This window comes from Pleuronectes platessa, chromosome 15, assembly GCF_947347685.1.
Source record: "Pleuronectes platessa chromosome 15, fPlePla1.1, whole genome shotgun sequence".
Classification (NCBI taxonomy): domain Eukaryota; kingdom Metazoa; phylum Chordata; class Actinopteri; order Pleuronectiformes; family Pleuronectidae; genus Pleuronectes; species Pleuronectes platessa.
In genome coordinates this window covers 13,702,828-13,729,919 of record NC_070640.1, presented here as the reverse complement: position 1 = coordinate 13,729,919, position 27,092 = coordinate 13,702,828, and the positions used below count along the sequence as shown (strand labels likewise).

The following is a 27,092-nucleotide window of genomic DNA, read 5'->3' as shown; positions in this document are numbered from 1 at the left end:
TCCAAAATGGTGGGCTTCCTGTTGTGTTTTTCATAATGCTCCTTGATATTTTTTTGTATGAATAGTAATGATGCACCTTTGTTTCCGATTTTGGTGAAGATTGGTTATGTGGAAACCTAGGGGCTGCGTTCCAGGTGGCACTGTTGAGCCATTTTGCCACGCCCTTTTCCAAATACTCCAGAATACGTCAATTTACACCACTTTCTAATTTACTGCATACTTGCAGTACAATTTCAATAGGGCCTCACTGTCTGTCAGTGACTGTCAGTGCTCGGGCCCTAATAAATAATAATAATAATACATTTATTTACAGGTGCCTTTCACAACACTGACAGCACTGAACCTTACTAGACATAGAGAAAAACTGATCTAAAAACGATGTATTAAAATGATCAATAAAATGAACAGTGAATACAACACTCTCTATCTGTGTGTACTTGCTCAACTTGTTGCGCATGTTGAAGCCCTCAAAAAGCCCATTCACTACGCTGAGAATAATCCTTACAATTTCAACAGGGCCTCCCACCGTTCGGTGCTCGGGCCCTAACAAGTTAACATAAATAGAAATGATTTTTTCAAAATATTCAAATTAGGCAATGCTTCATTTGGAAGCACAATGCGTTTTTGTTTTTCAAGGTAACGATACACACATGATATTGTGGTGAGTGACTTTTGCTTTTTTCTCTGCATCCAACAGCCAGTACATGGAGGGTCTTTAAGAGCAGGGTGACTGTGGAGCTGGAGGCAGAGCAGGTCATCCGCTAATCACAGGGTTGGCAGTCAGACTGCCAGCTGTGAACACAACAGCTGTATTTATTTATAACATATATATATATATGTGTGTCTCCATGCGTCGCCCAGGTGTATTTTGCAGGGTAAACGAGGAGCTGTCACTCATTATCAGACGAGCTCAGCTGCAGTATAAGGAGGTGGAACTTTCAGGTTTAAAAATCATCTGCTCGTGAAAGTGGCCTGATTCCAGTGTCTGTACGAGAACAGGCTCCATCCACATGTTTCAGAGAGCAGCGTCATCATGCAGCACTCTGGGAGCAGACCTGTGATGTTACTGGTGTTTATTCATCTGCTTCATTCTCTTGTTCTGTTTTCCCATTGTTGTACAACACAACCGTCAGTATTCGGTGAATGCAGTTGCACTATGAGTGATGTTGTTTGGGCATCTCTGACCTGATGACTCACAATGTTGAATCACTTAGAAACCATCTCCCTGCTGAGTGGTTTCATGTTGTACTTGTGTTGGCTGACTATCTTCTATCAATTTGATGTTTTTCGATCGAAAGCAGATCTTGTAGTCACTCTTGCCCCTATTGCTCCGTTTAGCCCAATGCTAAATTAATGTAAAATATGAAGCAACTTTTATGATATCTGTCGTGTTATCTGGTCAATATGATTGTTTGCAGGCCCCGGACTGGTGAACTTAATACATAAACTCACATCTGATTCTGTTTGTCAAATTATAAGTGTTTTTGCAATTTTAATTGTAATGGAGTACACAGGGGACAATTTCCAAATATTGTTCATTGATGTGTGGCTTTGCACAAACAGAAAACAAGGAAGGGTTTAAATGTGCACCTTAGCGCATCAGGACTCATGGTAAATTGGGCCCCTTTATGGCCCCTGATTTGGAAAACTCCAAGATACGCCACTGCCCATATGTATAGATACCACATCCTTCCTCCAAGTTTCACGGGAATCCACTGAGCTGTTTTTCAATAATCTGGATCACAAACAAACAAACAAAAAAACAAACAAACCCATAAACGAACAGAGCTGAAAGCAAAACCACCCGCGCGCACCTCTGTTCATGTCCACTGACCGAGGTTTCCTGAGTTTGTCGCCGCCTGGTGGCCACACAGAGGTGGTGTCGGTGGGAGCAGGGGGAGGGAGGGGGAGTGAAGGCGCACGGAGCTCAGAGCATGTCGCCTCCTGTGGCTGCACCTCACTGCTGTCGACCTTTCAGACCGAGCACATGAACGCACGAAGCTCCTTTCACGCGTCTCCTCGCTATGAACCAGGCGGAGGCTCGGCGCACTGAAGCGGCTCGGCCTCTGCTCTGAGCCCGGGCAGCAGAACCAGGCTGGTCCCTGACACCAGCGGGGATTTCTGTTGTTTTTCTTCTCCTGTCTTTTTAGAACTCAACTTGGCAGAGAAGTCGCTCGCTGCTGTTGTCGCCCCCGCTGCCCTGCCGGGAGGAGGCTCGTCCGCGGACACAAAGTGGGGGACAAGTGTGAGAAAGCCGGAGAGCAACAGATGTTTCTTGGTGGATATGCGGCCGGCTGAGGAATGAGAGCTGCTGCGAGGAACCGGCGGCCCTTCCAGCGGTTCTGCTGCTGTGGAGTCGGGCTTCTCGCCGTCGTTTGGCTCGCTCAGGTCATCCAGGCACCAGGTGAGACCTTAATATAGACTCGCAGGCGGCGCGCGCCCAGTCATTTTAATCCTATACATTCTCATACATAGCCACAGGAACATAAACGATATACCAACGTAAAAGTATTTTAAAACAATTTATCATCATATGCACCACATGAATCTGTTTGAATAGATTTGATGTGTGTGTTTGCCGTGAAGGATGAGAAGAGGTGCAACCAATCAGGAGGTCGCAATTTACAAATAACCATATTTAAACCTTATATATAAAGCTCATTTAATGAAAGAGAAAAGCAAAACCATATATTTATGTATAAAATAAATCTTAAGAAAAATTTAACTGTAAAGAAAAAAAGAAGATGTATATGCTGTATATAAGAGGATGTGTATGAAATATTACCCTTGAACATCTATATAATGTTCTATATGACCTGTATGATCCATGTATGCAGTGTACAACATGAAGTGCAGCAAAATCTCTAATAGGCCTCCCCTCTTATCCATTGATCTCAAATTCCTCTTTGCTATGGATTTAAATATGAATGCATATGGACTCTGCCCTAAATTCTCCATCAAAATGCCTTTGTAGGTTGAACATATATGTTATTATAGCATAATAAAAGTAAGATAAGTAGGTGCAAAGGTTTCAAGGTGTGATTCTCCGGCAATTCTTAAAGCAAAGAATTTATCATCAGAGTGAGAAAACCATTCATCCTAAACACAGCGTTTGAATATTCAAACCTTCCTTCATATTTTCTAACACGCCTTCCAGCCGTCTGCCAGCTTCTGTCCTCCTGCTCATGGCTTTTACTCGGCTCTCTCCGCAGGAATGTGACAGTTTTCTGATTACATAAATCACACCCAATTTGTGGCTTATAATAAATCTGATCGCTGATGATAAGTTCAGTTTGGTCGTTGCAGGTTCAGCAGGCGTTGGTTCGATTCCCTGTGTGACTGGGCGCGTTAGGGATTTTGTCGTCTCGCCCCTTTTTATATTTCTGCCTCTTCCCAGGCTGTTAAAATAAGAATGTGTTTTTCATTCTGCCAAATAAATTCTTATTAAACGTAGACGAATATGAATGAATTCCATTTATCTTGAAATTATTTACGGTAACTGTCATTCCATCCTATTTATAACACGATGCCAAACACATGATTGACATTTTCCCGTTTTTTCTGATTTCCCCACGGTCTGATTCCTCCTCTATCCCCACGGCAACATTACACTTGACACAGTAAGAACAGCGCCATCTATAAAAGGACATGTGGTGTAAGTTCATGTCACACAAATCATCGGTTTTTATCACAGTCCATGTCCAGACACACCTTCACTATGCGACCCTCTCTGACACTCTCACACACAGACACACACAGACACACACAGACACACCACACCCCTCCCCCCAGCTCATTATCCTCTCATCACCTTTTCTGATGTGGTCACACTGTCGCACACACTCATCAGCAGCTTCAGTTACCCCCTGTAATCCTATGTTTGTGTGTGTGTGTGTGTGTCTGTGTGGGTGTGTGTGTGTGTGTGCGCGTGCTGTGAAGATTTGAAGCCGTGAACTTTTTGTTCCATCTGCAGTGTTCTGATTCACGTAACAGCCTCATCCTGGTATTGCAGGATGATGTCCTTCGCTGAAGAGTGTCCCGGTGAATGAGCCGTGTCATTAATATTTATACTTCACCTTTAAAATATGAGTGTGCCATCAACCAGGAGAGGTTTTTTGAACCGAGACCAAGGCCGCTTAACTTAAACCATGGAAGAGCTCCGGGCGAAGCGTGTGGTCTGCTGTTTGTAATGGCGACAGGCAGGTTACGCTCGCAATGTACTCGGAAAATATGACACATCCTGTAGCATCCCGAATACCACGGCTAGTATGACTATTTATGGCTGTGCTGGACACTGCCATATCAATGTTAGTCAGATCTAGTAAAACAACACAAAATGACACACCAACACAAACTGTTTACAAGTGTATTTTATCACCATCAACTCTCAAAGGATGATGACAAACTGTAAAAGCATCCACTGCCAAAAAAGCAACAAACATGGTGGAAAGCAGTGAGAAACTCTCTAAAGACAGAAGCAGCAAGGAAACACATTGGTTATTTCTGCACTTTTTGACCTTTTTCTTTATAAAAGGGAGGTTTTAATGCTTGATTGATGGTTTAAAGCCTTACTAACAACATTTTATTTCCAAGATGGCTGTGCGGCAGCAGTGAGTTGAACAGCTGACGTGACATGGACGTCACATTCGCATCTGGCAGCACACAAAACGCAACGTGGATCTTTTTTTTAAGAACTAAATGTCAAACATGGAATAGCATCATTTGGGATCCCTGCTGAGAAGTGGGAATGAGCTGTAAACGTACATCGGCATATTCTTTTTCTGAAGGTGAAATAGAAAATATGGCAAATGTGTTCGCTAATAGTTGCTTATTTGCACGTTGAGCAGAGACACATCACCTCTGTCAGTTTGTTTATTTGTTTGTTGGTGTACTGGGTATTTAGCAGGATTAAACATACAGTACTGGACCAATTATCATATTCTTTTCCTACTTTCTTTCAAACATTTTCTTTGGTTTCTGAGAAAATAATGAATTTGTTGGAAAATAAATCAGGTATGTTTAGGGGTCTGATATTTACGTGTGAATTACGTGTGAATTCTGTGCAGATAAAATACAAATTAGGATCTAATGAATTTAAATGTGGTTTCATTAGAGGTCTAGGCCTTGGCTGAGGTTTCCACTCTTAAGTGGTGTTCTTGCTGTGTTTTGGTCTCCACTGTGGGAAACCTCTGTCTCTTTGTCTCTTCAATGTTCTGCTGTGCTCAGTGGCTGGTTGCCTTGTCTGTCCCCAGTTTGGTGCTGGGGAGGTCGTGTGCAGTGGTTTCCATCAGAGCCAAAAATAAAAAATGCGTGCCTGAACGTGTTCAAATCCTCTGTAGAGCTGAGGGAAGCAGATCAGGTGCGAATGATTCTCTGTGGGGTTATTATCACATCCAGTCATGCTGCCCATTGTTAGAATACAAAGTAAATGGTTACAGCCACTACTACTTTGTAGTATCCATCCAGTGAGTGTATTGGTCTGGAGGCGTATACACACGAGATTGCACCAGTTTGATTCATTAGTTTGACAAACAAAAGCATTCACAAACCTTCGCGGTTTCAGCTTTCTGCTAAAATCAATATATTTCCCCCCTAAATCTACTGTGGATATCTTGTTGTATTGTTATTTTGTTGGTGTGGTTCTACTCTGTGCACTCCTGGAAGAGGGATCCCTCATGTCTGACTCCCCCTGAAGTTTGTATGTTTTAAGTTGAGGGTTCAGGAAAGAGGATGGTGCCCTATGTGGGCAATACAAATATAATTTGTTTGAATTTTTTTATGATTCTTGAAATCTTACATAGACATAAGTTTTCAGACCCTTTGCCATGACATTTTGAATTAGTCTCAGATATCTCCCATTTCTCCTTCGACCCTCTTTAATGCAGCTCACTCGTGGTACAGTCATGATTGGACGTGGTTTTGAAAGTCACACTCCTGTCTCTATAAGGTGTCACAGCTGACACTCAATATCACAGCAAAAACCAGGTCGTGAGGTCGTAGCGGCTGCCTGCAAAGCGCAGTGATTGGCCAATCGGGCCTTGGTAACAGAGGCGACGATCGCCTGATGGTCACTCGGAGTGAGCTGCGCTGATTTTGAAAACAAAAGAAGCACGTCAAGGACTCTCAGACGCCAAGATTGAACTGTCAGGACCTCGGACCAGACATCGACCCAATCAAACATCTCTGCAGCCTTAGAGATGGCTCTGCGCCCACAGTGAACTAGAGAGGACGGAAAATCCAGGTGTGCAACGCTCGTCCCCTCATATCCAAGAGGACTGGACACTATAATCATGGCCAAATGGTCTGAACAGATTATTAATATTTTTCTTTCAATCAATTATCAAACATTTCTACAATTCAAATTGGATTTGTCGTGGCAGGGTATTGAGTGTGGACTGATGAGGGAGAAAATTCATTTTGAATCATTGAAACTTTAAGCTGCAGGATAATGAGTCAGATATTTTTTTTCTAATGCACTGCAGATTAGTATCAATACTGGTTTGACGAGAAAGAAAAATCAATCAAATCAAGTATGAATATGTTATTGTTGCAGCTGGATGTGCAAACTCTCTGCAGTTAATATCAACAGGTTATATTCATTTACACATTAATATGAGAAAGTAATCCTTATTCAAGCTTTAGTTTTTCACTATTTGAACTCGGTGTTGGCTACGCTCAGATATTTACTCCCTTTTGATCCCATTTAAGGTCAAATCCAAAGCTCATCCTCTGTGTTTACTGCAACATGACACTGACTGAACGTTCGGTGTGAATGTCACAGCGGAGACCTGTACGACTGCTCTGTGTTCTATATGAAAATGCTGGATGGACTGAGAAACAGATATTTATTTTACATTAAGCAGAACCCAAAGATTCAGGTTTCAGATGCAGCCGTGTGCAACCTGCTTGTGGAGGATTTCCCAGTCAGAGACCAACACAGGTTCGCCACCACAGGCTGCAGGCGCTGAGTCCCTGTGGAGGCACTGGGCCTGTTTGGGGTAAGAAGTGAGGAAGCCGGTCCGTTCAGTCGATGTGTGATTGATGGGATCAAATGTCTTGTTTCTGCTGACGGAAGAGGAGGCAGCAGTGCTGTGTGTCTTCTGAATGGAGCTGATGACCGGGTGTATGGCGTCGGACTTACCTTCAAATAATGGTTTCTTCCTCAAGGCCAGGGAAAGTTAAATAGGCTTTATACAAGGATTTTTAGCTTGTATCATTCGGTCCATTTCCCGCATGTGTTAAGACTACAAACAAATCCATGAGTACATTTCACAACAAAAGGAATACATGAGTGGCACAGAGCTTCAATGCCAGTTCCCCGTGCTCTTTGTTACCGCCGCCAAATAGGTCATGTGCATTTGTGAGTTGGTTGGTTTGTTTGTTAGTTGGTTGGTTTGTTAGTTTAAAAGACTAAACTGGAAAATACTGGACAGATTACCGCAAAACTTGGCTGAAGGATGCAATATGGGAACTGAAAGAACATATATCATTTTGGTGCAGATCCGGATCAGGAGGCGACTCCAGGCACTTTTCTACGGTTCTTTAACATTTGGAGCATTTTCCTTGATTTTTTTCAGAGAATAATTTATGGACCTTGATGAATTAAATCGAGATAATTCATAGCGTGTGAAAGTCGGTGCAGTTTGATCGACTTTAAGGGGACAGTTGGGTCTTAGTGGAGGTTTGTGCTCTGCATATAAGAGCTACAAATGTGAAGAGAGATGAATTGTAGATTTTATTATTTATACCTAACATGATGGTATTTATACTTACCCTTCTTCGTTCAAGCAGCGTGTTTATGCTGAGGAAACGTGGAGGCGGGATTAAGACATTTCCACACAAACACCACATTTCATCAGCTTTCATCACTGATCCTGCTGTAACCTCTGCACACCATGTGAAGTGTCTGAAATCTACTGAATCTGAACCTGGCTAAAAAGAAACTTTTGAGAGATAATCACGTATTTTATTTCAGCTTTTTCTAATGAGACGAGATGTGGTTGAAGGTGTTGAAGGCTTCACCCCGGCTCAATGTGTGAAAGTGCTGCAGAGCCATCTGTGGCAGAAACCCATTTGAATTTCATACGAGTCGAGCCCCTCTTGATGCCTCAACATGAAAGCCTTCAGGTCTCCTCTCAGCCGCGGCCGCTGCCCTCGCCAAACAGGCTCAATGAGCTGCATGCTACAAAGAGACACTACAGCGCCTGGCAATCACAAAATGCATCAGACACAGGCAGCGAGCCGCTTCATAAATAAAAGGCCCCTGTGTAGTGCAGTGCGTAATAACCGTTTGGCTATCTTTTCGGGCCCCTCGTTGAAAGCATCTCTGGGTAGCAGAGGGGGAATATGTGTACTTTTCTCCCCCCACGGAGGAGAGATGATGAGATAGATGATGAGACAGCTCTATCTGTGGGGAGTTCCTCAGCTGTCACCCTAGTAAAGCTGTAAAAACTGGAAGCCACACGGAGATTAGCTTCTGAGGAATAAAATGCACGGAGCTGAAATACACACCTTTTAAAGATTTCATTGCTGATGGCTCAGGACAGCTGACGGCGTCATGGCGTGAATTACTGAACATGCTGTTATCTCCCATGGCCAGAAACATGAAACTACAGTCTGCTGAGCACTCGCTCAACGAGAGACCAGAATAACTGGAGACACAATTACGAGACGGAGAAAAAAGGGCTAATTGAGACTCTCAATGATGGTGGAGGATAGGCAATAATTTAATTTTCAGGCCATCAACGAATTAATTGTACTATACCAATAAAAAAAAGGATCAATGCTTAAACTATAATGGCACTTACAGTTCGTACCTCTGCCTAGGCCCAACAGTTACCTTTTGAAACTACATTTTAATTCACTAGATCCAGATTTTAATTTGGATCTGCACCAACTTGCACACACTCATAAATATCAGTCCCCTAAACAGGCCGGATTTTATCTAATCAAGATCAATGAACTATAAAACGAAATCCCTGCGTCTGTTCTGATCTACAGATCTGCACCAAAAGTTAGTTTTGCGTAATCCTGCAAACTAACACAGAGGAAGACATAACCTCCTTGGCAGAGGTAACAACAAACAAACCATAGTTTCTAAAGCCGGAGCGTGTGAAACTTTTTTTTTACATTAAAATGACCCTGATGTTTTTTTCTTCCTCCTAACAGAAACCGAATCTTCTGCTCTTCGGCCAGACGTGAACGGGGGGACGCCGCGATGGACGCGCAGGCTGCTACAGGAGAAGTCAGACAACCAGACCCTGGATCAGCCCCGAGCAGGTGAGTCACTCTGCTTTCAACCAGAAAGATCACTTCTGTGTTCCCCCAGGACAGAGCAGCCCCCCCCCCCCCCTAACTGTCTGCAGCATTCCCTTATCATTCATCATTCAGTGTAGACATGGGGTGATGTGGATAAGATCAGCTATAAATCAGAATAACGTGATATTGCGGGGGAAAATGATACGTCTTTTCAAAAATGTCAGTTTTTTAATGTATCCTGTGAATCAGCTCCCAAGACGGTACAGTAGAATTTCATATTCATATTGTCCAATTCATGGTATGATATTTGGAATGACGCACAAAGCCAGGAAAAAGGTGCATGGCGAGCCTGTTACTGGTGAGGAAGTGCTATAGAGAGTATGTCACGTGCATGTGTGTGAGTGTGTGCGGTGTGTGCAGGTAAACAAGGAGGGCGGAGTGTAACAGAGACTCCTGCCTCTCCCCCCTGCAGGTGAACTTGAAAGGTCATGTGGACGGAGCATTGTGTCGGTTGTCACTGTCGAGGCTGTGCGCTGAAAAACTCAGAGAGCAGATGAAGCACCAAAGTCAGATTAGATCATTTTGTTTTTAAGGTGGCCTGTTTTTTCTCTTTTTAGCAGGATACAAGTGGCCTGCCTTTGCTTCTCGAGTCTGGTCCCACACCCTGAATATTCTGCACAGATTCCAACTCTCGCATCTTTGTGAAATTATCCCCGAGCCGTGCCGCCAATCGACAGCACATAATCAGACCTGCGCCTCTGTGCTTCCCAGGCTGATTAGCTGGCTGGCTGACATGAGCTGCATTCATCACGGCTGACAGTTTTATTATAAAAAATTCAGTTCGGGGAGGAAATCTCTTTATTGTTGTGCGGAGATAATGAGACAGAGTAGATATAATAACAAAGCTGCACAAAGAGAGAAAAGAAAAACCCTTTGCCCCTTCTAGGAGGATTCGACTCAGTATCTTCATATCATTTGCATTTACTTTATGACTCTTCTTATATTGGGTTGTCACTCACAATGGAGCACTGTACTGGGTTATTGTTCAGCTCTGGCAGAAATGTATAGAAGTCAATGTTAATGATATAAAGTGCAAATAACATGTTAGGAGAGTGCAACCCTGAGTATTTTACACACACAATGAATCATTTTAATCATTTCAGGAATAGATTTGGGTAGAGGACCTGTGTCTGATCATTTCTGTCTTTCTCACTGAGATCGTGAAGCACAAATTCTCACATTTGTCTTTTTCATCACAGCCGTCGGGAATGATCAAGATGTCAGAGCAACTTAATTTATTCACAACAGGTTTATATAACACAGGCCCAGGCGGGGTTTTCTATTTTTATGTGAGCAATGTGTAATTTGGAATGATTTTATTACTGACTTTATCGAGAGGTTTGTTTATTTTGGAGGTCTGGGCTGTGACTTGGTCAGTTTATCCACCGTGGGACCATAGATGTCAGTTTTAATTCTCTTCATCGTTTTATCACCAAACCTTGTTCCCCTTAAGCCATTTTAATCTTAAAACCACTCTACGTTTTGATAATCTGATCTAGAAAAGTAATTCCGCGTCTCTGTGATATGACATAGTTTATATTTTTGCGGAGCTCTGCAGGAACACGGACTCAGAGGGAACAAATGATCAGACACCTCACTGTCTTGCTGTCACACATCCTCATCTGTGATGTTACATCAGATGGTTTTGTTCTCTTCCACACCTGAGAGCGAGAAATGAAATGAAATGAGAAAAAATGAGAATCGGTGCATCTCTCCACCATCGCTCCATTCGGTCGGCGTGGCCATTTGTGTTTTGCTACCTGATAACACACTTAACCTTTATGAGGCTCCTCGTTATCGCTCACAAAGACACGAGCGCGCCGCGGCGAGGTACTTCCCCCGTGGTAATACTCCTGAGACGTGCGAGGCGAACAAAAGGCTGAGCAGGTAGTGCAAGGCGCAGCAGTGAGCTCCGGGCTCAGGTTGCCGTCCTCCTCCTCAGCAGGCCGTCTGACAGTGATTGCATAATCTGTAGTGTGATTAAAAGCCTGGCCGGACCTCGGGGGATATTACCTTGGGGATTGCACGGTAGCGTCCAGCCCCAGGCTCTCCTACTGTCTTTTCATCCCCACTCCTCCAAACAAGATGGAGACGGTGAGATCCGCCTTCAGCTGACAAGCCTCGGAGACTGCGGTTGCTAGGCGACTGAATGCTAAATTTTTGAAACCCAGACAATTCTCGTCTTTCAAGCATTTCAAGTACAAAGAGCTAAAAATAGACGAGGAGGAGATGGAGGATGAGGAGGAGTGGGTGAATTAATCTAAATAATGTAAATGAAGTAAAAGGCTTGTGTGCTGCTGAGGCATGTTATGATGTTTATCTTGGCAGGCGACACTCAGCTGAGAATAGTATTTTTCCACTGTCGTGTTTTTTTTGTTGTTTTTTTGGAACAGCGTTGAGAAAGAGAAGCTGGCGGATAATCTCACACAAATGATCCTGGAATGGTGTCGGACATTTTTACGGGAACAGGCAGATTGTGGATGGCACACAAAGCAAACAGCAGTTAACACGAGCGTGATTTGTAATCTTGAGGTTTTGGAGCATTTTGAGCAGAGAGATGTTTGGATGTTACTCAATCCACTTCGCTTTCTGCCCACAAACCAAAATATGATCCTTGTCCACCAGGCTGAGGATGTGACGGTGCTGTATGAGTACGATTAGGCTGTATCAGATTTTGCGATCCCTTCTGTCACTCCAGAGTAACATGATGTCCGGTGTGTTTGCTGACGGGCGAGGTGATTGGTGCGGTTTGAAGCCCGGCTGTCGTTTCATCAACGTCGTATTCAAAGTGCCTCAAAGGAAAGCAAATCAAAGAACAAATGCATAATTGAATTTACATTACACACCTGGATGAAATATTTATTTTTTGATTCCTCATGTAAAATGCAGCAGCGTTGCAGAGGTTTGTGTGTGTGTGTGCGTGCGTGTGTCGATACACCAGTGGCAGTTCGGTTGGTGCATGATACGACTTGACTCAGTGTGCCAGTCGATACCGTAGCTTGATTCCAGGACACCCTGCCGACTTCCAGGTCGATAGCATTATTCCGTCCTGCCCACATTCACCGGCACTGAAGCCTCCTGAAGCAGATGGACTCAGAGAGACATCAGCCAACCTTCTACTCAAAGATCTAATCTGCTGCACATGCATCATTGTTCTGCACCTCAATAATAATACATGTATGAAACAGAATCTGTGAAACAACCATAAACAGTGCTACACATATAGATTTAAGTCCATCCCCTCCACCAGGGCCCAACAGTCCCCTTGTGAAACCACACTCAGATTCACTGGATAAAGATTTAATCTGCACCAAATTGCACACACACATAAACATCAGTCCTCTAAAATGTGCCTGATTTAAAAAAAATCAAATCATTTTTCGCTGAGTAATCAATGAAAATGTTGAAAAACATCCTATTTCACAATGTCCTGGATCCACATCAGCATTTTTTTGTTTTTGTGTAATCCTGCTAACTAAAAAGAAGAAACAAAAGTAGAATAAAACATAACCTGAGGTAATAAAGGACAGAAAACTGCTTTTCTTTTTGATATAGGTAATATCCAACCTCATACCAAAACAAACTATTTAATGCCCAGCTGCTTCTTCAAATAGGCAACAGTGTTTTATAATTAGAATGACACTCAGTATAGAACATTCCTCTGCCAAGGCTGAACAGACCCACACAGGATCGTCTAGTTCTTATAGTAGTAATATAAAAGATAAAAGGAAGTTGCCTGGTAACTTAGAGCTTTTATTTTTATCCATGTTTTTCATCAACACCAAAATGTGATGGGTTCTTCCGAGGCCTCGTCCCTCCTCTGTTTGATGAAACTCGGTTCAGTAGTTTTCCTGCGAACAAATAAACCAACAAACACACACGGGTGGAAACATAACCTCCTTGGTGGAGGTAATAAATGTTGGTGGTGCCGCAGCTAAAGGCTAATAAAGTTTTATTGAGTGCACTCAGCGTGTTTCGGCTAAAAGCAGATGCATTAGTCAAATTTACACTTTGCTTCTTTTTATATATTCACCTCTTCATGGAAAAGTTTAATAAACAAATAAATAACTCATATAAACAACTCATAATTGTTACTTTGCCGTCAGCAGGTTTGGATATTGAAAAATCAGGAGGCACAAGGGAACGAGAATAAATTGAAACCAATCGTTGATTCCTTCCCCTGCAGGCCCAGACTTTAGATGATGTTTCCTTAATTGTTCTTCTTCTCTAAGGATTAAAAAATGTAAAAGATAAAGTGTTGGTTGACTCGACATTAATCCACTTTTATTAACATGTAATTTACAAGATGTTCAACTTCAGTTATCTCAAGCCTTTTTGTAAACCGGGAAAGAATCAACATGGATTGATATATATATATCATTGGTCATCGCTCTTCTAGCGTACCATTGAAGGCAAATTTAAATTTTTTATTTTCTTTAACATTGAGAGATTGGGTGGGTTTTTAGATTTCACAGTTTTCCGAGGGAACAATGAATGGTTCTCGATGAAAAAATTAGGCACACGTAGGGAGCTGTGTGGAATTCAAAGCAGATTGATTGAATTTGAGGAGACTTTTGGGCCTTGGTGTGTGTGGTGTGTGCTCCACTGTGCGCCTAGCTGTCAAAATCCAAAACAACACAGGAGGTGAGCTACGATCTGAGGTGACACAAGTGGGCTCACATTTTAATGTCAGGTGTGAACACACACACTCAGACCTGCCGACTTGCGATCGGAACACAGAGACCACATGTTAAAACCTTTATATATACAGTCTATGGTTAAAACCAGGTGTGTACTGGGCCTAATACAACAATGTTACAAAGGGTTGTTTGGTTATTCTCCAGTTTAGTCTGATGTTCACACTTGCTACCGACGCACTTTGTCACTTCACATGCTGCCTCACACCGACTACATCACCAGATCAAGTGATCACACAGCTGCAGCGTCATGTGATGTGTCAATGATGTGCTTGTAAATGAAGGAGGATGTAAAAACGTACATTTCTCAGAGTTATTGAGCGATCGTGCTCAAGAAATCCGGCTCTTCTTTGCTGTTTCACCTTTTTATCAGTGAACGATGATTCAACCAGTTCATTAAAGCTTCTCTCATCACATCCACCCTCTTTGTGCTCTCTGCTGCACAGGAAGTGATGTTCCTCATGTCTGAGCAGACGCCACAGCAGCGGCTTCAGTGCAGCGACTGTTTGAAAAGGTTGAGGAAATACACAGAGCTTTAAACACCTGTGGGTTGTGGAGAAGTTCGGATGAAGCAGAGATACGTGAACTGATGTGACATCTGTGACAGAAGCAGATCAGAGGTGGAGGAGTTGTGGGAGCGGTTTGGGATCGTGGCAGAGGAAAGACACCAGGAGCAGTAAGGTTGGAGGTCTGAGCACAGAGGGACGTCTCACCGCTCCACTTCTGACTTCAAAACCACTGATTGTATCGAGATGATATCACATCTGGATTAAATCCCAGATTTTTGGAAGTTGCAGATGTGCGATTTGTCCTCAGCACGTGTGTTTCAGTTTGTGGCTTTGTGTTGTGAAACCACAGCGCAACAGTCTCGGTAAAGCACATTCCTGTCCAGCAGCCTTCAGTAAACCAGTACGCACTTTCTGTCCCTGTGTATCTTCGTGCGCCCCCCCCCCCCCCCCCCCTCGCTCTCTCAGACCTCTCCTGAGGGTTTGTGAGGAAAAATAAATATTTTTAGACATTACGGTCCAGAGCTGCTGTCACTTCTCTTTTTTTCATTTTTCATAAACCCCAACCATGGGAAACACAGATTCACCTCCCCCCTTTCTCACTGTTCATGCAGTCGCCTTGCCTTTGGCTTCCTACTGCCACCCATCAGAAAGAGGGGGAAAAAAGAGCTGCCCCCGGGGAGAGGGTCTCCATAGCAACTGCCTTCACCAGAGCAACTCCTCGAAGCGTCCATCTGAGCTGCATGTCACAGCCCCTGGGTTTCCACCTACTGCAGGACCTGGGAGTTTGTGTTGTGGGGCAGAGAGGACGCTGGGAGTCGTCCAGGGCTGTGAGACAGGACGCCACAGGCCAAACAAGAGGGGGGAAGAAATAGAATCACTGAGAGAGAGAGAGGGAGCGAGAGAGAGAGAGGGAGAGAGAGAGAGCACAGATGTCCAACAGCTGATCAGCGTGACAGGCCGCTTCAGAAGACGCACACAGGGACAGCCTCACATTCAGGCTCTGCTCCGTGCAATAAGATGACAGAAAGTTTACATGCTAAGCCTCGGTGATTTAGTGGATGAGCCCTGCCCTGCAATAACAGCTGGCACACGGATGAAATAGTTTTTTTTCCCCCGAGCCCACTAAGCAATCAGAAGACAAAGGCCCGGTGGCCCTGCCCGTGTTCATAAACCCACTCTTCTGCAGGCCTTCAAATTGATACACAAGAAGCAGCAGGCAGCACAGACGCACATGTGTAAACAGTGGTGCACAAACATTTACATTTTCCGACTGGATATGGCCAAGTCACTGTCCTCTCCCCGGGACCATATGGCCTCCTCCTCTCCGTCTCTGACACCACAGTGTCAAAGATTAAATCTCATATCCCTCATCGCAAGGGACCCGATCTTAATCCACGCAGTCTGTTGTTCAGTGTCCTTGCAGCCACAGTGTGCATCGTGACGGCTGCACTGGGCTTATTGTGTGCTTGTCGACCCACTGTTGTCTCACACAGCACAGGAGCTATAAATAGCTCCGTGCTCCCCCGTAGTTTAAATTCACCCAGCTCTGCTCCGAGTTGTAAATTGGAGCTGCACCTCTCTCTCTCTCTCTCTCTCTCTCTCCCTCTCTGGTAACGTGATGGGAGCAGGGGGGAGGCTGAGCTGTCATCAACAGTCTTCTTTATCTTTTACACTCGAGGAAGAACAGGAAGCAGCTGCCACTTTCACTTCAACCTCACTTCCTGTCTCGACCATGAGTGCAAGGCTGTGTCTGCAAGATGTTGTGGTTTCTTCTGCGTCTGAAATGGGACCAACAGGAGGACGACACTGCTCTTTATCTGCACATTCATTTTGAAATGATGTAATGAAAGAAGCAAACATCTTTTAAAAAATAAAGCTTTATATCAGAAAATCAGGAGAAACGACATCTTATAGAGAGAAAATAGTTCAACTGTGTAATATGTTCCCTAAATTTAAGGGAAACATTTTGTATTCCTGATTTATTTCCCCTAAAATGAGCAGGCATTTGCTGCAGGCACTTGCTGATTTTAGGGCATCCGACTTTGTGACTCACATCATTTGAACCTGTCAGCATCCATTTGTCCTTGGGTGTTCTTTCGCTGAAGTGATGTCACGTTACATTTAGGCTGATTTTTTATTTTATTTGCAGCTTCCAAAATCGACGTTTGTTTTTAATTAGAAAAGGAAATGGAAAAACTCTGAAAAACTAAATGAAATATTCAAATCCTCCCCATGTCCGCCCTCCTCCCACAGCCATCCACGAGTTTCCAGAGGACATATTTACCAAGGAGCAGCGGAGGAAAGGGGCTGTGTTGCTTCATACGCTCTGTGTGAGTATTTCACACAATATTTGGCTGTTATTTATTTTCCTTTGTGTTTACACGACTCATTATACTCATATTTGTCATGATATATTACAAACAGAGGCAGGATGTGTGTGTGTGTGTGTGTCCCTCCACTCTCTGATCTGTGCTCAACAACTCTACAGGCCATTTACATGTTCTACGCTCTGGCCATCGTGTGTGAAGACTACTTTGTCCCTTCCCTTGAGAAAATATCTGAGGTGAGCATCAAACTGCATTCCAATATACTTCCTTCAATCAACAGGTCTTTATTTGATTTGTTTTTTTATGGTCTGTTTTTTTTTTAATCTAACAGAACCTACAGCTCAGCGAGGATGTGGCCGGGGCGACATTCATGGCGGCAGGAAGCTCTGCTCCAGAGCTTTTCACCTCTCTCATTGGTGGGTTGCTCAGCCATTTCAGAGAGCACTGACTCTAGTTAATGAAAATACATTTTAACTTATTCAGATTCAAAGATATACATTTTGTTTGCAGTTGCTGCAGTAACAGACTCATCCAGGAGATGTCAGCAAAGTCCAATTCAAGTGAACTTCTATAACCCCAATTACATACTGGATTTTCACCCCCTCTCTATAGTCTGTGTGTGTGTGGGGATGTCTGGTCCAGCTATTACTCACGTTGTTGGAACCCAAATCTGTTTACACACTCACATGATGGGGACTTGTCTGCCTTATGGGGAGAAAATCAAGTCCCTGTAATGTAAAATAATTACACTTTAAATTGAAAACGTGTTTTAAGGTTTTGGTTAAGTTTAATATTAATATTAGATTATGTTTAGGTTAGAATGAGGGTTAGGATTAGTCAGTTAGTAACTATTAGGTTTCAGTGAGTCTCCAGCAAATCAATGTGTGTGTGTGTGTGTGTGCGTGCGTGCGTCTGTGTGCGTGTGTTTGTTTGTGTGTGTGTGTGTGTCTGTGTGTGTGTGTGTGTGCGTACGTGCATGCCAGGTCTCTGTAAAGCCACCCACAGAATCCGACAGGAGATGACAGGCTGCTGCATTGATTTTCTTCTCATCTGAAACCAAACAAAGCGAGACACTGAATGGACACATCTGACTCCCTCTCTTTCATCCCCCTGTCCCCCTGTCCCTCCGTGTCTCCCCCCCGCAGGTGTTTTCATCACTAAAGGAGACGTCGGCGTCGGCACCATCGTGGGCTCGGCCGTCTTCAACATCCTGGTCATCATTGGCCTGAGTGGGATCTTTGCAGGCCAGGTAGAAATTTAAACAAAATGTTTTTTTACTAACGTCTTCTGTGTAGATCTCACAGAGAATGAACACTAACATTTATAACTTCACTCCTCAGACAGTGGTCTTGACATGGTGGTCTCTGTTTAGAGATTCCTCCTACTACATCCTCTCTGTACTGGCCCTCATTGGGGTGAGATCTGCTTTCCTCCTCCAGAGTCAACCTGTTTGTAGCTTTGACTTTTCCACATTGTGTTTATTAATCTATTTTGTTCTCTCTGCAGGTTATCTATGATGCCAGAGTCGTCTGGTGAGCTCATACACTATGTTATATTTTGTATTCCTGTGTTATACAATTGTCTGTAAGGTGTCCGCATGTAATTTCTTCAAACTTGGTCCAAGCGTTCAGGGAAAGAAGATGTGATTCGATTTTGATGGTCGAAGGGTCAAAGGTCAAGACCAAACAAAAGTTTTTTTGCCTTGTGAACACGATACCTCAGGAAGTCCTCCAGGGAATCTTTTCAAATCTATACAGACAATCATTTGGACTCATAGATGAACTGATGGTTGAACTTAGTTCAAGGTCACCGAGACCACGCACATTTCCCCACTGTGGGACGAATAAAGGATTAACTTATCTTATGAATGTTTTATCTTAAGCCTTGTGGGAATCCTTTCAGATTGGGCCCACACGATCAGTTGGACACAGATGAACTGATTACATTTGAGTGGTCAAAGGTCACAGTTGCCTTTTGAACGGTTGATTCAAAGATGAACTGGTAAGATTTCAGTCGAAGGTCACCGTGACAGTCCCAGCGGGTTAAGTCCAGAGGACGTCAAAACTGGTAAAGATTGTTTGAAATCACATTTTATGAGTCTGGATAAAAAACGTTTTTAGACTAAAATTGCACTGGTTGTAGGAGCTGAACGACCACTGCTGCCTAAATGTTGTTGCTTTATTTCTTGCACCAGACGATGTTTTACAATGTTTTAACAGACGCTAAAGGTATAAATCAGTTGCGGTTTATCCTGGAGGCTCAGCTTGTTTGAAAGGTCTTTAAACTTCCTGCTCTTTCTTTAAACGTGGAGAAAAGGAGCTGAAATTCCTGTTAACACTAACTCACATTTACATCATCACTGAAACGTCACAGATTTACTTTTAGGCTCATTTAAAAAAGCAAATTCACAATAAAACTGTTCCATTAAAATGTATGAATAAATAGGATGCTCTGAATAATTGTTATTATCAAGCAGTGCTCATATGATCACATTTCTGTAGCAGCACTCCCACAGTGGCTGTGTTCTGCGTTCAGATGTGGGAATTCATCTCCTTCGTGATTGGGGTCGCGACCTCTTCCTCAAACCTGTGTCATCACAATCAGGAGGTTGAGGGTGTCAACAGGATGATTGGGCAGTCCGTGATTGGGCAGCACGTCAAATCGATTCAGTTCAAGAAAAAAACAAAAAAGCTCCATGTGTGTTTCCAGTCAGCCACTGGTCATTACAGAGTCGGCTCAGGATCAATTTACAATCTGCTGTCAGATGACTTTTCATTTGTCTACTTTGTGTGGAGGAGGTCTGTGTCATCTGTGGCAACCCCTCAGCAATTCGGAGCTTGTTAGATTGATTTAGAAATAGTTGTTGGATTGATTTCTTTTGTCCAGACTTTTCCTTTTAAACACGCTCATTTATGCTTCCAAGCTGCTGTGAATGTTTTCTTTTGGCCTTTAAAAAAAAAAGAGCTTTCCATTGTTGTATATGTCAGTGGTTTTAATGAAAGAGTAGATTTAATCCTGGATTTAATGTCAGTGCTTTCCTCAGTGATAAATGACAGACTGTTATTGAGTTGCAGCGAGAGGAGCCAAAGCCGCTTGGCTGTATTTCACCTCACCCCCTGCTCCTCTGGATCCACTGGGGCAGATTTGTGTTGTAGCTGAGTTTGCCAAGTCACTGCATGCTCACAATATCTGAGTCTGCACATGTGCAGCAGTGCATCCTGACCAGGCTCAGGGGGAAAAGCAAGAGATCAGTGTGGGTGCTTGTTAGGGAAGATTTACACACACAGGTAAAAGGGTGTGTGTGTAGAAGTGTGCACAGCTCCCTATGTGTTGTTTTGCATTTGTTTTCATTGTGGATAATATGACTAACCTCTCCTGAAGGAAGTCTCTCTCTGCAACTTTAAATTTTCATGACTTAATATAAATTGATATAAGTTCACAAAATAAACATTTGTAGTTACACCAACAATCGATAAGATTAATGAAGAAATGTGATTTTTTTTTCATCAAATTGCAATAACCATGCATAGTATAGTATAGTATAAGATAAGATAGGTCAAGATAAGATAAGGTAAAGTAAGATGAGATAAGATCTAAATATTGTAAAATAAATATATATTTTTAATTGTGTTTTCTAGTCTTTAATTGATAAAAATACGCTTTTTTTTATCCATTTGCAATAATATTTATAATAGTTTAGGATGAGCTAAACTTGATGAATATGCACATTTCACTACGTACAGAAATATTTTGTATATTTATCACATCTATATGGCAGGCATGGAAGACAGAGCTCTGTGCTCAGCAGGATAGTGAATTTTTAAATGGAGGTTCGGTAAGTTTGAGACCAAACTAACACAAATACTTTGCTGTGTGCAGGTGGGAATCCCTGCTCCTCATGACCATGTATGGAATCTACATTATAATCATGAAGTAAGTTGAAAAAAACAAAAAAAGGGCAAACTTCCCCATCAGTCATCATTTCTGACTCTGCATCTACACTAACAGCTTCTGTCCGGTCACAGGTTCAACTCCCAGCTTCGGGCGTTGGTGACGCGTCAGTTGAGCAACGCCGAGCCGTGCTGCCTCAGATCAGACGACCACAGAGAGGACAAGATGGGAGAGGACGCCTCCGCATGCAACACGTCCATGGTGCTGCTCAACAAAGGTCAGAGGAGGTTACTGCTCAGGCTGATGAACATGACCACGAGGTTTTCATGCCACTGCACTGGTGACAGGCGTTATGTTTACAAGTTGTCCATCCGTCTCATTCTTGTGAACATGATATCTAGAGAACGCCTAAAGGGAAGCTCTTCAAATTTGGTACAAGTGTTTTTTTGGGAGTTGAAGATGAACTGGTTTGATTTTTGTGGTCAAAGGTCAAAGGTCAAGGTCACAGTGGCCTCTTGAACATGTTATCTCGAGTCTGCCTGCATGGAATTTCTTCAAATTTGACAGTTTTCCTTAAGACTCAAACTCACATGCTACTCGGAAACATCCCAATACCTGAGTTGGGAAATCATTGTCCAGACTTCAGTGTGCTTTGAAAAACCTGGATGCTGGTATTTAAATAACACATTGGCACCCATTTGTAAAATATCTGTACTGGCCTAAAAGTCTCTTGTGATTTTAATTGTGCGTGATTTAGTTTGCAAGTGTAGCAAGTGACAAGTTGACATTAGAAGCTACGATTTAGAGCTGATTGTGAAATTATGGTTTATTGGCGATGATGTCAGCAACTCATAAACAAAACATTTGTAGATTTTGTTTTTTTCGCAGACAGAAATGTTTTTCCAACCTGAGGTGGCATTAACGTGAATTTTCCCATTCAGGAACTCCTTCCAATAATCCTAACACCGCATTTCAGAGGTCAAAGGCCAAAGTGGTGTCATATGAGTCTGTGAAAAAAATGTGTGTCCATTACATACGGGGATTTGTTACGTGTTTGATTCTTTTTTCTCAGGACAATCTCACGGTCAGGAGCCCCATCAAGTCGTCATGGTGGATGAGCTTCTGATCCTTAACCCCCACAAACTGTCCTTCTCCGAGGCCGGCCTGCGCATCATGATCACCCCCCACTTCTCCCCCCGCACCAGGCTCTCCATGGCAGGACGCGTGGTCATCAGTGAGGTACGTGACCCACACATCGCAGGTTATCATATCGCCACTGGAGCTCTCTGACAAACACGTACCGCTCTCCCCTCACAGAGACAGAGGCTGATCCGGACTTCGAAAAACCAGCGAGACAGCGAGGCGAGCGCCGGGTCGAGAGGCGGGTCCACCAACAACAGCCTGAAGAGGACGGGCTCCTGCGCCGTGGAGAACGGAGGAGGGAGGCCGGGGATAGTGGAAGCAGAGGTGGGAGACAAGCCGGGGGTCGAGGTGTGTCAGCAAGAGGAGGAGGAAGAGGATGATTATGGGATTTTCAGTCCTGTGCGGATACCAGGTGAGGAAGACGCAAACCTTTCTTAAGTAGATCAGAGTAGTTTGATTCATTTGTTTACCTCAAACTCGAGCCGGATGATTAAATCCCTGATCCTGTCGGCCCCGGCTCTCGTTCCTCGCAGGTGGCTGCGGTGCGAGGGTGAAGTGGGTGATCACGTGGCCTCTGGGCCTCCTGCTCTTCTGCACCGTGCCTAACTGTATTCAGCCACGCTGGCACCGCTGGTTCATGGTCACCTTCGTGGCCTCCACCCTGTGGATCGCCATCTTCTCCTACTTCATGGTGTGGATGGTAAGGAGGCAGGACCCAAGCACTGCACAAAGGGATTATGTGTCCCCTTAAAATGTTCCCTCCGTCTACACTGTGTTGTGAAAAGCTGCAGTTACCGTATAGCACAAGCACATCACTCCTGCAGCTCTGTAAAGATGAATTCTCATTTTATCAGGTCACCATCATCAGCTACACACTAGACATCCCAGACTACATCATGGGAATAACCTTCCTGGCAGCAGGAACCAGTGTGCCGGACTGCATGGCGAGTCTGATTGTAGCCCGACAAGGTAAAGAGAACAGCGTGCACTTTATTATTCTATATCTCTGAGTCCTGTTTCCATTCTTCAGTCACGCTTCCTGTCTCTTCTCAGGCATGGGCGACATGGCGGTGTCTAACTCCATAGGCAGCAATATCTTTGACATCCTCCTGGGTCTGGGTTTCCCCTGGGCTCTGCGCACCCTGGTGGTGGAAAATGGATCATCGGTATGCACTAACTTTATCCCCCCAATATCCAAATCATTGTTACCGGTGTCTTCGTGCACGTGACAGAGCTTTTGGATTCTCACGTCTGTTCGAGGTCATAAAATGGTGACACTTATTGTTTTTTCCTCACAGGTCTACATAAATAATAAAGGACTGGTGTATTCTGTCGTCCTGCTGCTGGCGTCCGTGTTCCTGACAGTGAGTGAACACAGCACACCAAACATTGCTCTATAAATGATTCATAACTGACAAATAAAATGTCAAAACCTCGATATGTATTTTTGCGGGTTCGATACTGATTAGTGAAAACCTTTCTGATGGGCGATCGGAATTAAGATGCTGTAATCCAAGCCTCGTTATTGATGCCTGATATTTTTACAGATTAACCTATAAACTTTATTATAAACAACTCTAAATAGAAAAACATTTTCTGTAGTTTTGCTATATTCTGCCAAAGATAAAAAACCACAAACACAGATGTGAAGCATAACCTCCTTGGTGGGGGTGATAAACAGGCACCTTGTGGATGGGAGAACACTGGTGGAGACCAGTGTTCCCCCATCCTCTCTCTTGAGCTGTCCCCTCAGCAAAGGCAAAATGCCCCCAAAATGTCTTTAGACAAATACATATAAGAAAATAAATGCACATCTTTTCTGTAGAGTTTATTCCGTAAACCTTTTCACAGTGGTGCACATTGTTGATCCCGGTGTATAAATGTCGAGATAGATTTGTCTGTGAAAAGTTGCTATAATCGGCCAACCAATACATCGGCTCTAATGAATGCAACCCTGAAATGGGCTAGATACTTTCTAGGTCATTTTTTATTTTAATTTTAAATATTTTGTAAATGAATAATTTAAATGATCTTATTATTAGTATTAGAAGTGTTATATTTCTAGATTTACAGTATCATTTCTTGAATCGTTTCGTCCCTCCCTCACCACTGTCTCTTCCCCCCCGCAGGTGACAAGTGTTCATCTGAACCACTGGAAGCTGGATCGCCGGCTGGGTGTGGGCCTGTTGTTCCTCTACGCCATCTTCCTGCTCTGCTCCATCCTCTTCGGGCAGATGTGAGGCCTTGAAGGGTCAAAGGTCGAGCCCTGTCAGACAAACACACCGAGGAACCTACCTGGCTACGACACGTTCTCTTTCCCAAAGCCAAATCAAAAGAGTGACAGCGTCGACGTGTTCCTAGTGAGAGAGTGTGTGCACCTCCGTAAGATTTGTCAGAGTAACACATACAACTACACACACACACACACACACACACACACTGAAGTCTTTTATCAATAGCACAGTTGTTTTGTCTTTTTCCTCCTTTTCGTGCAGTGCAGTGTTGGGAAGTCTTTAACGTGTCAGATCAGGAAACTGACTGTTCTGGTCGTAGTTTGGTTGTTGCACAGTGTTGTGGCTGTGCACCGATATTTGCTGATATTTATAAATCCTAAGTGAGCAAAAATGTCAATTCTGTAACAATGTGACTTTATATTTCACATAATTTTAATACACATACATTTATTAATTCCAAAGAATCCTGTTAAAATTAGCTACAAATCGAAACTGCTCGTTCTTGATAATGAATTATGTGCTATCAGTATTTTCATTAACACCCTTTGAGGCATTGACAGACTTATTATTGATTATCACATTCATCGTTAATGTCCCATGCATTGTGAAGCTCTTAACGACACAAAGGTCCGGTTCTGGTCAGGGACCGTCCTTGCAGCTCTTCTCCTCCGTCTGCTGTTCAACTTTATTTATTTCTATTTTTAATGTTTGTGTTCTGAACGCTGCTACGGCCGAGCAACTCATCTACGGATTATTAAAAAGTTGATTAACAACACAGTGAAAGTTCATTTTAACAGAGAGTTATTTTATCATCTCCGCCAAGGAGGGTTGTGTTTTTCAGCCCTGTCCGTGTGTTTGTTTGTGAGCAGGATTAGACACGAAAATTACAAAAAGGATTTCTACGAATCCTTGTCTGAGGATGGGATTCGGGTCAGGAAAGAACCCATTCAATTTAGGTGCAAATACAGGATAATTTTTTTTTTTTTACTCTTAACATTGTGAGATAGGAAATCTTTTTCATTGATTTCCCAGGAAATAATTTGTGGATTTTGATGAAAACCATCAGGCACATTTGGGGAACTAATATCATAAAGTGTTTAAAATTTGGTGTGGCCTCTAGTTTTCCTGAATCTCATTCTGCAATAGTAAAGGGTTAGGTAATGATTTACTCCTGAAGTTCTAAATGAGACTAGCCAATACAAAGCCCCACTACAGGCGACAACCCAGAACTAAATAAGTTGGGAACCATAATGTGACAGGATTCATCAGGCGGCTTAGGTGACTTTTATTTAACTCAATAAACATCTTTAGATGTAAAAAAAAAAGGTGATACTAAAACTACTTTGTTAAATACTTTGTCAACCATCAGATTATCAACTTTACTGTCGTCCTTAGGTTTGAATATGTATTGAATGTAAACCCTCGCTGTGGAAATATTTACATGCATTAAAATGTAGCAGCAAAGAACCTGTGAAAACATGACAAGGAATTTTAGCTGTGCAGCAAAGGGCACTGTGTATGTGTCAGAGGACTTTTAGAACAGAAACACTGATGTGAGAAATGCACATTATTGTGAGAATATTTAAAAAGATTTATGACTCATTACCTTAGAAGCAAGTATTGGTACAGGTTAGTGTATGTATGAAAAAGGATTAACCTACAGTTACAGTATTTTTTAGGAGGTCTTATTACTACGAAATGAATATAATGTTCTTCTTTGAGTGTCACAGACTTTGAGTGCAGGTTAGTTGTAAAACGTCACGTTTAGGTACGACAATGGATGTTTGTATTGTTTCTTGTACATTTAAAGAGATTTAAGTCACTTTGGTGGAACATTTTTACAAAGAGCACAAACTCGTATCAGCGCACACGCAGAAAAATAACAATAATATACTATATATTTATACTGTGTGTTTGTGTGTATTATAGCAAATAATGCTGCATCTTCCGCACATATATATAAACCAGCTGCTTTTCTGTTCTGCAGAGAAAAAAACATTTCATTCCTATGTTTTTTTTAGGTTTTTGACGACGACGTGCTGTCCGTTTTTGGTATTTGCTGTTGTTGAACCCATGAATTTCAAATCTGTTCCACCAAAGGGATGAGTTTTTTTTTTTTTTGGGATGGCTGTATAATTATGATTGTCTACTTGACTTAACACTTTGTACCGTTTGTAAATGTTAAATAATTGACATAGTTTTACAACAAATGTCCGACAGAGACTAGATTTGTGCTGTTTTTTGATATTTTCTAAGAAACTACATATTGTTAACCTGCTTGTGAACTATAATTGTTATAACAGAAATAATAGATATTTTGTCACTTTGTTTAGGGGAACATGAAGACTTTAACTTTGTTATGAATTCTACTGCAGTTGTGTATTTTCATATTTGAATCTTTTCACCGTGACGTTTTTCTTTTGTTTCAGTGTTGACTCATCGACATATTCAACCTCATGTCTCCTCGCTTCATGTGAGGGGAAACACAGAAAGTGAGATCCCGGTTTACAGGTTAAAATTAAGTAGAAAATATTGTTTAACTGTTTTAAAGAATCTTCAAATTTATAAGCGTTTAGTTTTTCTTGGACTGTTTTAATTGGACACATACCAATTAACGACAGTAAATATTTCCCCTTTTCATACTAAATTGTCAAGAAAACATGAATAGTATTTTTCCACTGTTCATTCTTTCTTTTTTTAGCGACACAATTCAAAAGTGTAGTCCAATTTAAACACACTATACTTCCCAATTATGCATTTTGATGTGGTTTCAGGGTAACAGATCACCTATAAAATGTCAGATCCAAAAAAGAATTATCCTCTCCGACAAAAGATGCACTTTTCTACTTGCACACTTTAAATGTTTAATAAAGTGTTGGTAAGTTGACGGACTGAAAGTTAACTGACAGTTAATGTGATCAATCAATTATTTGTTTGAGTTATACATTGGGAAAAAAAACAAAAGGAGGATTT

General features: G+C 42.5%; 1 protein-coding gene across 1 annotated transcript; it reads left to right on the top strand.

The window, feature by feature from the left end:
- The first annotated feature begins 1,938 nt into the window (after positions 1–1,938).
- LOC128457127 (sodium/potassium/calcium exchanger 3) lies at positions 1,939–25,545 on the top strand. Its single transcript, XM_053441674.1, has 17 exons — positions 1,939–2,404; positions 9,169–9,279; positions 16,778–16,854; positions 17,013–17,087; positions 17,183–17,267; positions 17,997–18,100; positions 18,192–18,266; positions 18,358–18,383; positions 20,731–20,784; positions 20,877–21,019; positions 21,815–21,981; positions 22,060–22,297; positions 22,419–22,585; positions 22,740–22,854; positions 22,939–23,051; positions 23,184–23,249; positions 24,015–25,545. Exons 1-17 carry the CDS (start codon positions 2,302–2,304, stop codon positions 24,123–24,125), a joined length of 1,830 nt encoding a protein of 609 aa, XP_053297649.1. The 5' UTR covers positions 1,939–2,301; the 3' UTR covers positions 24,126–25,545.
- The last annotated feature ends 1,547 nt before the right edge of the window (positions 25,546–27,092 follow it).

What these genes read in the sequence shown, in the direction of transcription:
- LOC128457127 (XM_053441674.1), top strand. Translation starts at nt 2,302, where the DNA reads ATGAGAGCTGCTGCGAGGAACCGGCGGCCCTTCCAGCGGTTCTGCTGC. An exon ending in TCAGGTCATCCAGGCACCAG is followed by an intron (nt 2,405 to 9,168) that starts GTGAGACCTTAA and finishes TCCTCCTAACAG; the next exon opens with AAACCGAATCTTCTGCTCTT. An exon ending in TATGATGCCAGAGTCGTCTG is followed by an intron (nt 18,384 to 20,730) that starts GTGAGCTCATAC and finishes TGCTGTGTGCAG; the next exon opens with GTGGGAATCCCTGCTCCTCA.